Source organism: Daphnia pulex, chromosome 5 (assembly GCF_021134715.1).
Source record: "Daphnia pulex isolate KAP4 chromosome 5, ASM2113471v1".
NCBI lineage: Eukaryota > Metazoa > Arthropoda > Branchiopoda > Diplostraca > Daphniidae > Daphnia > Daphnia pulex.
The window spans coordinates 6067438-6077384 of NC_060021.1; the positions used below are offsets into that span (position 1 = coordinate 6067438).

At 40.1% G+C, this 9947-nt stretch overlaps 2 protein-coding genes and 1 long non-coding RNA gene across 6 annotated transcripts; 2 read left to right on the top strand and 1 right to left on the bottom strand.

The window, feature by feature from the left end:
• Positions 1-251: 251 nt before the first annotated feature.
• LOC124194751 (maltase A3-like) lies at positions 252-3770 on the bottom strand. Its single transcript, XM_046589086.1, has 9 exons — positions 3686-3770; positions 2617-2728; positions 2396-2549; positions 2251-2321; positions 2073-2181; positions 1859-2004; positions 721-1784; positions 506-655; positions 252-427 (listed from the first exon to the last, which is right to left on the bottom strand). The coding sequence occupies exons 2-9, from the start codon at positions 2716-2718 to the stop codon at positions 355-357; spliced, it is 1869 nt and encodes a 622-aa protein (XP_046445042.1). The 5' UTR covers positions 2719-2728; positions 3686-3770; the 3' UTR covers positions 252-354.
• A 184-nt stretch (positions 3771-3954) lies between these two features.
• On the top strand, positions 3955-5765 carry LOC124194752 (3'-5' ssDNA/RNA exonuclease TatD-like). 4 transcript variants are annotated; one of them, XM_046589087.1, is made up of 6 exons: positions 3955-4181; positions 4254-4551; positions 4613-4711; positions 4789-5133; positions 5211-5373; positions 5447-5765. In XM_046589087.1, the coding sequence occupies exons 2-6, from the start codon at positions 4254-4256 to the stop codon at positions 5604-5606; spliced, it is 1065 nt and encodes a 354-aa protein (XP_046445043.1). In that variant the 5' UTR covers positions 3955-4181; the 3' UTR covers positions 5607-5765. The 4 variants fall into 4 exon arrangements, with proteins under 4 accessions (XP_046445043.1, XP_046445046.1, XP_046445045.1 ...); XM_046589090.1 differs by having other exon boundaries at positions 4280-4551; XM_046589089.1 differs by having other exon boundaries at positions 4295-4551.
• Positions 5766-6401: 636 nt separating this feature from the next.
• LOC124194753 lies at positions 6402-7231 on the top strand. Its single transcript, XR_006875051.1, has 4 exons — positions 6402-6593; positions 6663-6734; positions 6813-6892; positions 6954-7231. It is a non-coding gene; the product is annotated as an uncharacterized LOC124194753 (long non-coding RNA).
• The last annotated feature ends 2716 nt before the right edge of the window (positions 7232-9947 follow it).

The following is a 9947-nucleotide window of genomic DNA, read 5'->3' on the forward strand; positions in this document are numbered from 1 at the left end:
CGGATGGTGCCTGTTCAATTGCCAATAAATGTCACAACTCGATATGACTCGAATCCGAATGGCTATCCCCCCGTTGTTAATGTCAGTTTGCAGTTACCGAATAGCATCCCAGGTGATGTCCAACCCAATCTACCGTGCTCTCTGAAAGTTGAACTCGAGTTCTAGAACGATTGCGGCCGTCACCCTCGTTGAACTGGAGAAGAACAATCAGCGGATTTAAATTGTGTCCTAACTTCAGATAACAAAAGTAATAAATGCATTCATTCTGTATTCCAAATAAAATTGTCTTGGAATTAAAAATACAAATCAAATTCTCATCATCTACTTATGTTTTCGGTTATTTTTTGGTCGGATTTACAGGCCAAGGAAAGAGAGGACAATACCTTCTTGGGCACCTACAGGGAAATCGGCTGTATTGATATTGAACCTAAGACAAGAAGAAATAAAAGATACCCAGTGTTTAATTTAAAAAATTATAAGCGTGAAATATCAATAATACACATACCCGATTTGAGTCTCTCCACTAACGGCTTGAATGCTACGTACGACAACTTTTGCAGTTGCCGGTATTCCGGCTACTCCCGACAGGTCGAAACGTCGTTCTTCAAGACCAACATTAAGGACGACAACGTAACTAGTAGAGTTCGTTCGAAGCCTGCCATTTAACGAAGCAAGGAATTAAAAGTGCGACAAATGTTTAGCTAGAAAATTCAATAGTACCTTGTGAGTGTGAAAGCGTCTTCGTCGACGATAGGGAAATCGTAAGAGCCGTAAACGACAGAGGCCTCTTGCCTTAGCGCAACCATTGTCCGGTAGATGTTGAGATGAGAGACGAGGTTTTCTTTCTGTAATTTAACGTTGACAGTTGGGTAATTTTCACCCATGGGAAGCCAAGTCGTGTCCGATGTCGAGAAACCGGCGTTGAAAGTCTCGTCCCACTGCATCGGCGTGCGAGCGGGATCGCGTGAAGACTTTTCGTAGCGATCTGGACCCATCTGGCAACCTTGAGGATCTAATGTATCTTCGTAGGAAATGAACTGATCTTTCATGGCGATCTCTTCGCCGTAGTAGGTGACTGGGGTACCGGGCAAAAGCATTTGAACCATGATCATGCCATCGACAAGAGCCTCTCCAAATCGCGAGGCCAATCTTCGTTGATCGTGATTGCCCAAAACCCAATTGGCTCCTTGCGGGCCGACCCAAGAGGGAATGGCGTCCAAAAATTCGACGATCGAGTCACGGAGCTGAGTTCCGTTGTATGGGTAACCTTTGGTAGCTGTGTCGCAATAGTAAAGACAATTGTTGATGCCGTTGATGAGCGCAAAGTTGAACGGGAAATCGGCAATACGGAATGACTCGTTTCCATAAAACTGGATTACATTTTCCAAAGGAACGTAAGCTTCTGTCATCATAGCTCTGTGCTGTCCATCTCCATCTTCGTACTCTTGAAGGACTTGTCTGAACTCGGCCATAACGTCGTAAGTCTCGGGTCGGTTCCATGTAATTTGGTCATGAATCAGGTACCCGTATTGATCAGGATCAGCATTAGGATCGCCTGATGGCAGCTCGTCCGGGAAAGTGGGATCTTCATAAAGGTGAGGCACAGCGTCAACTCTGAAACCATCAGTTCCTCTGTCTAGCCAGAACCTAAGAACGTTTTTAAATTCTTCGTGGACCAGTGGGTTGCGGTAGTTGAGATCGGGTTGTTTGGCGACGAATTGATGAAGATACCACTGACCGCGCTTTTCGTTGAATGTCCACGCCGGTCCACCAAACACGCTCAGCTATAATTCAATTCAACCATTTTGAGCATCTCAAGCTGGTAAGCTAAAAACTAATAATTAAAAAAAAGGTATACCCAATTGGTAGGGGGAACACCGGGTGCTTCTCCGTCAAGCCAAACGTAGTAGTCGGTATATGGGTCGATGCGATCGACAGACTTTATAAACCATTCGTGTTCGTCGCTGCTGTGATTCGGTACCATGTCTAATACCAGTTTAATACCTGTAGAAATGATCAAAAACGGCAATTAAAAATTATTGTTCCATGATGAACAAAAGAAGTTTCAGAACCATTCGCCTTGGCAGCAGCAGTCAGGTCGGTAAAATCCTGAAGTGTTCCAAAAATCGGATCGATGTCTGTGAAATCGGCAATGTCATATCCAAAATCTGCCATTGGCGACTTTATATAAAGTATATAGCTAATTATTTATTTGAACATTAATAACGTTTTACTTAATTATTAATTTACTTTGAAAATGGGGGAAATCCATATAACGTTGATGCCCAACTGGACAAAGTGATCTAACCGACTGATAATGCCTGCAATTTAAAGTCACGCAAATGTTATAATAGCGTTGAAAGAAGAAAATACGATTTCCATATTCAGTGCTTACCTTTCAAATCACCGACGCCATCTCCATCGCTATCTTGAAAAGAACGCGGATAGATTTGGTACACAAGACCTTTTTCAAGCCAATTGCGTGGCTCGTCTTCCCGGCTCTCCACTCGATGCTGGACCGACCTCTTTTGGGGAATCTTGAACCCGGTCTAAAAATAAATTAAACAAATGTTTTATGCCGTGCTTTTATGTTAAACCATTAAATATGATAATTACCTGACTCGGGCAAGCCAAAGCGACGGCCAGAATGACCAGGAGAAGAGCGAACGACCTCATCGTATAAGGCTTTGTTACCTGACTGACGAGACGCCACTTCATCACCGGGTTACTAATAAGTTGGAAATTTATGTAATATCGTCCTTACTGCGATGCAAAGTCATGAAAATTTCATATTTTATCGTGCTCTGTCGTGTCGTGTCAACAGATCAAAAATCAGTAAAACTCACAGATAAAAGGCTGATAAAGGATTGAAAAGCTTTTTGATTGGTCGAAATAATAAAAATTCATGCCCAGCAACAAAGTAAGTAGTTGACATTAACAAACTAATTCTATTTAGTAGCTTGCGGCTTGGAAAAATAGAACTGATCGTAAATTTAAGTTCTCGTTAAAAGATCGTACTTTTATTAACCAACTGCGATTTATTTTTAGCTACAATGTTATTAAATTTCGTATTATCAAGACGACGACGTTTAGGCATTATTATATAAAGCGATTTCTTATTAGATAGGCAATTAGGCCACAAGTAAATATGAAATGTTTGTCAGTCAAAAGTATCAAGATAAAAAAACTTGGATGACTCATTGATAAATTTTATTGTAGACAAGATTGTGGCGCCAGACTTTACTTTACTAATTTTTAAAATTTATAATTGTAATATATGCGACATTTTGACGGTAACAGTAGTCTTGACGCGACTCAATAAGCCTCCTCTCTCTAGAAATCGAGTCCAAGTGCTAAAAACGTTAACTTTTGGACCATAATTCTGCACTAAAAAAATGTGATAAACATTGCAATTATTTACACAGTAATATGAACAACAATCTTGTGCTAAGACTAATCTAAAGCTGATGGCCATATTTAGTTGGCAAAATCTCGCGAAAACACATAACATTGAATGGACTATTGTATTGCCCAAGTTGATTTAAGGTTGGTCCATTCACATCCCACTATAAGGTGCACCCTACTATATAATTGCTTCCACAAAAACTTCCCAAAAAGTTAAACTGAAATCTTACTATATCACACCATTATCTCATTGACAACTGAGTAAACGTGAAGGTCTTACTGTGGAAAGTCATTCCAGGGATTTAAAAAATGAATCCAACATTCCGGCGCAGAGGATTTTATGTCATTTTAAACTTTCTGCCAGCTGTCTGCTTCTAGAACATGTGTTGTGTTCTTGGGTTGCCGAATATTGCCAAATTGATATTGTACCTAAACTTTTTCTCGAAATTATTTTTAAGTGTAGAGATAATAAATGAAATTTTAAATGTATCAAATAAAATTTTTTTTCGTTGATATTTTACTCAATGAAAGTTTGTCTCGCACCCTTTAAGAAACTGTTAGGCAAGTTGTCAGATCAATGTAAACACTGGGACCCTCTGATTCCGGTCCGGCGACTTCACATCCGTTTAAAAATAGATTTATCTTGTCACTTATTTAGTGATGTCATGTGTTAAGATTGGTACCTCAAACTAAAGAACACTTGAGTTCAATTCTCAACAAGGCAGCTTTACAGTGCAGTTTCGACCTTCAAAACAGTTTATTCTTTGCCAAAATAGGTAAGACATGAATGATGTCAAGTCATTTTAGTATTACATTCAAAGAAATTGAGTGAAAGTAATTTGATTAAGATGTTATTGCCGTTTAGGCCACTAAGATCATCTTTCACCAGTTGGACAGTGGGGCTAGGGCTGCTGCCTTGTTGTGTCAACATCTGGACGGGCCATCCACAAAAGGATAGAATGGCAGACAGTAAAGAAAAATCAGACAACCCAGAAAAAGTTGCAGATGGCATGTCAGCCCTGAAAATTAAGCAAATTGAAGATGAAGTAGCATCCAGTTACCTTCTTGTGGACATTGGTGCTAATCTGACAAATTCAAAATACTCCCGAGATCTGGATTCAGTAGTGGAAAGAGCAAAAGATGCAGGTATTTCAGGCTGATGAAATTAAATTATATTAACTAATTGAACTAATTATTACTTTCACAGGTGTAAAGAAAATTATGGTGACAGGTGCTTCAGTTCAGTGCAGTAAGGAAGCTTTACGCCTAACCAGGTTGTACCCAGGAATGTTGTACTCATCAGCTGGTGGGTTTCTCATTGAAAACATCAACTTTGAAACATTCTTCATTTCATCCTTCATCTTTGAAATGTCTTTTAAATAGGCATACATCCTCATGATGCCAAGACATGGACAGATGACTGCTATGATGTGATTAAAGAGTTGGCTAGCAACCCAGAATGTGTTGCCATTGGAGAGTGTGGATTGGATTTCAATCGTAATTTCTCACCACAAGATGTTCAGATGGAAGTGTTTGAGAAGCAGGTCCAATTGGCTTGTGAAGTTGGCAAGCCGCTATTTTTACATGAACGTGACGCTCACGATGATATGGTAAGGATTCTCGGAAAATTCAAAGATCGCATGCCTCCGGCAGTGCTTCACTGTTTCACGGGAACGACCGCCCAGGCGCTGAAATATTTAGAAATGGGTCTTTACATAGGATTGACAGGTCAGTAGCAATTCTCAACACGTGTGCAAAAAATCCGTGCAGTGCAGCCAGGTGATTCGTTTGTCTTTGCTACTAAGGTTTCCTGTGGAAAGACAAGTCAGACGACGGAGTACGATCGATCCTCGAAAAGGGACTTATCCCTCTCGACCGATTGTTAATCGAAACAGATGCCCCGTTTATGTATCCAAACGTCCGCGGGTCGAAAATCCCGGCCAACATCAAACAAGCCTTGAGCGACAGGTCCTACAAAATTTATTCCCACTTGTAAATACGAGATGTTTTAATGAGATTGATTTCCATTTTTGACTTTCAGATCCCTTTCGTTCTTGAACCGTTACTGCACCTTCCAGCGCAATGAACCCTGTTCTCTGCCGGTAATTGTTGAAATGATTGCAGCCTACATGAAACGACCTGTGGAAGAAGTGGCCATGGCCACGACAATCAACGCCATCAAGCTATTCGGTTTCAGTTGAAAACTTGCCTTACACTAATCCCTTCACTCGAGAAGACGACTAAGACAGCAATATGACAATAAGGACGACTCTCTTTTTGAAAATGGTTAATGGATAAAAAAAAAGGAAAAATGTAAAAAAAATAAAGGATGAAGAATATACTATACATTCAGATCCACAGCCCTTACTTGGTGTTTGTCATTTCTTCTTAATTCCTTTCTCTTCATAACGTTAGCTCTTTTTGGTACCTCTTTACCGCTAACTTGAGTTACTGTATGCGATATCTTGTAAATGTACTGAAAAAGATGTGTTGGCCATTTTACTGTGATGTCTGGATTATTTGTTCGCTTTCCGATATTCGAATTGAAATAGGAATTTGATTGACCTTCAGAAATGGAATTTTTCAGATTCAGCACACGTGTTACCAATCAGACTCCAGGGCATTCTTTGTTGCGAACGAAATGCACATTTACCGGTTTGCTGAATAAAACACCCTGAAGCTGTGGAGTGTATCAGTTCCTTTGGAAATCAAAGTCACTGAACGCAAAGTTTTTTTGTCATCAGTCGCATCGGGAAGACGAAACTCTTTGTCCGATAAAGAGACTCCGACCTTATTTGATTCATCCCATGATAGCCAATTAAAATTTGAACAAACTTCTTAGAAGAACAAAGTCAAATATAACGACGTTGGAAAGATTAAGCAAGAGATCAAGTAAGTTCTCTTGTTTACTTTTCCTTTGGTCGTTATCTATAAGTACTCGACAATGCAAACGGCCACTATTTTCAATAAATGTATACAAAGAAACGTACGTTGTTTTGTCCTCAGCTTACTTGCAGATATGATGATCATTTCGTGGATCGACTGGGGTCCTTTATTATTGGCTTTGTTGGTCTTGGCCGTCTTACTGGCCAACTGGATATGGCGCGTTGTTCCCGCTTTTAACGACTCATCATCAACCTCTTCTGTACTAGGCAATCTCCTCCACCTGATAAAATATTCTCTTGAAGGTGATTCATTTATTTATTTTTTACATTCAAATAATTTGTCATTAAAAATAATCAAATTTGTTTCTACAGTATGAGCACATTTACCGGATACGGATCACTTACTACCCTGTCGTTTTCATGGCTCACTTTGAGCTGCTCAAGGTAAGACAAGTTGTCTGTTCAAAATATTTCACAAGTTTCGTTAATTGACAGCATTTGCTTTCGCACTGGAATATTCAGTCCATTTTATCAAACCCAATGCTGATCAGCAAACCACACGTATTTCTTTCACCGTGATGAAAGCCTTGTCCTCTTTAAAGGTGAGACTCGAATATTATTAATAAAATTTCAGTACTCTTTAATTTATTCTCGTGTTCACAGATGAGAAATAGAGAATTCGCCACCGTATGCTGGCACCAGCGTTCCATTTTAATAAGGTTCTTAACGGCTTCGTAGATGCGTTCAATGACATGAGCAACGCATGTGCTTTGAAAATTGAAGGCATCATTCAAAATTCAAGGCATAATTCAAAACAAAGAGTTGGACGTCGTTCCGATTTCGTATAAATTGATTTTTGATATTCTCTGCGGTAATAAACCCCGGTTTGTTGTTGTTTGTTGTTTTGTTTGTTGTTTAAAATAAAATTTTAAAAAACTTAACGTTAAAAACAATATTAAAAATTAATCGGACTCGAGAACTTCCATGGGACAAAAAAACATGGAGCGAACAGGAAATGAGGAATTATGCAAATGGTCTTTACGGATAAGATTTTACCGCTTTAAAAAACGTCGTTTTCAGAATGATTTTTCTTTTTCTATTGACAGATTAGAGCGGGGTTTTACGCAACGCGCATTCCACAAACCATGGCTAAGACTGGATTGGATTTTTGAATTGAGTTCACTTTACCGCCAAGAAAAGCAATACATCTCGGTCACGAACACCTTGATCTAAAAGGCCATTCAAAACCGTCGTGAATTTCCAAGAAGTAAAGGAGAGAAATAAGCCAGTCAGACCCGATTAGTTTTAACACGAATGAAGAAGAAGAAAACGAGTGTACTCGACGACCAAGTAAATTCATTATACTTCTTTTTTATAACTATACTAACTGATTTTATTTAAAATCTAACCCCTGGATCTGCTATTTAAAGCATCCGAGGAGAACCCAGATTTCAACGACGAAGAAATCAGAAATGACTAAATACTAATTTGACTAAATAAAAATGTTAAAACTTTGCTGTACAAAGAAAAAACATGATTACATCTTTTGGGCCTAGATAAAATTTCATTGACCTTAATTTGCTTTTTTTAACCCATCGCTAAACACCCCGAACAGCAGGTGTTAAAATTCGCATCCAATCAAAATGCTGATGGTAATTGTTTTTGTCGTTCAGCAATTGTTGATGGACGAGTTTGATCTGATTTTCGGGGACTCTGATGATCAACCGGTTACTGCACAGAACGTGACTGAGTTCAAATATTTGGAGTGTTGCATCAAGGAAACCATGAGGTTATATCCGCAATTACCGCTCATATCCCGACGTTTAACGGAAGATGTTCAAACAGGTTTTAGTTTAATTAGCTAGTCGGTCCGGTTTCTCTGAATACCCGAATGTTAACTTTAGGAGACTTTACCATACCAAAGGGCTTAACAGTCTTGTTCAATAATTTACCGCAATCCCGATGTTTACTCCGAGCCGGAATCTTTCAAACCGGAACGTTTCCTTCCCGAAAACACGCTTGTTCACATCTGTATCGGTAAGTTTTGTTCTATTTGTGCGTGTGTAATTAAGCATTTCCTTTAATTTCAAATATCAGGGCACAAGTACGCCATGTTGAAACTCAAAGTTATTTTGGTTAATTTACTGCGTCGGCTCCGGTTTTGCGTCAGCGATCCATCGGCTCCTCTAGAAATTCCGGCTATGGAGCTCACTTCCAAATCCAAAAGCGGCCAATGTAACCTCATCGCTTCAAAACGAATCGCTTCATAATTAATAATGCTCTTTAACAGTCTAACGCGCCAGGCCGCTACAAAATACATTTAAAAAAAATACATTTCGGTGTAGTAGACATTCTTTGTCGTTCCCTCAACGTTCCCTATAATGGTTTTCGGATCGCCGGGTTTGAAAGCGAATGAGCGGTATTAGTTGTCGGCGATGCATGAATCATTCAATGCCGTTGTGTGTGTGAGTGAACAAGATACAGTTGCACCAATCAGGTACTGGCGGCCCATTCGGCGTGAAAAGCGTCAAGTTTTTTTTTCCCTTTTTTCTTTTGAAATTTCCGCTTCTGTCGTTGCAAACAATTCATTGAAAAAGAGGAACTGCCATCTCTCTTATAGAGGACGAGCCACAAAGTTGTTAATTAGTCGGGCGTAGAGTTGAAATTCGCGATAGAATTTCCCTTTGAAGACAATTTTGAAGAATGGCTCTTTTCTTTTGACAGGACAATCGGTTGGATGTCAACGTAGTAGACTTTGATTTTCACTGCTTTTATTGAATAGGGAAATTTTCATTTAGTCGATTGCTGTCACCCAAGTGAACAACCATCCATGGTGATTGCCAGCCACAAAACCAGTTGCATCATTATCAACTTCTCTTCCGACTCTCTCTAGGGGTGAATGTATGGTCGTCGCAGTTTCCAGTCGAGAGGAGTCCGTTAATTTACCGATTCTCTCTGTACTACTCCTGGTTGGTCCCCACGAATTCAAAAAAAAAGAAAGAAAGAAACGAAATAACTGCAATTGTCGTGTATAGTACCTGTTCACCGTGGCACAGGTTATTTTGGTCTGATGGATCCCGGTTTGGCGTGGCCCGTGAGAGAGTAAACAATACAATAAGAGGCCACACACACGCACCCTGTTCACTCACACACACACCTCTACTCAGACACACATACACACACACACACAGCTTATAGGACACGAGAGAGGGCATTAAGGGGCTCCGGTCGGCACCACTATTGGGTCGCGGTGCACGACCGAAATCCATAAGGAGAGAATCACGCGAGAGAAATTATTCGGGTCCCATACCAAAAATGGGCGTCGACCATTTGAGAGAGAAAGAAAAAAGACCTACCTCATCCGATTGATTGATATCTACAGCGATGAAGTGTGTGTAAGTTGCGCTGCTGTTTAGTAGACGTCGATCGACACATTCCATTGGCCATATTAGCACCGAAAGCCATCCGCTTTTTCTTCTTCTTCTTCTTCCTTGCTCCTTTCAGCCTATAAAAGGAAAAGACGGCAGCAGGCCGCAGCAGCACCCAGAGAGAAGAGAGAAAACAAAGAAGGGCTTCTTCCTTCTTTAGGCACCTTATCCGGCACTTGAGTTAATAACGGCTCATGTAGGTCGGCCGCTCGCGTGATGGTCACCTTAA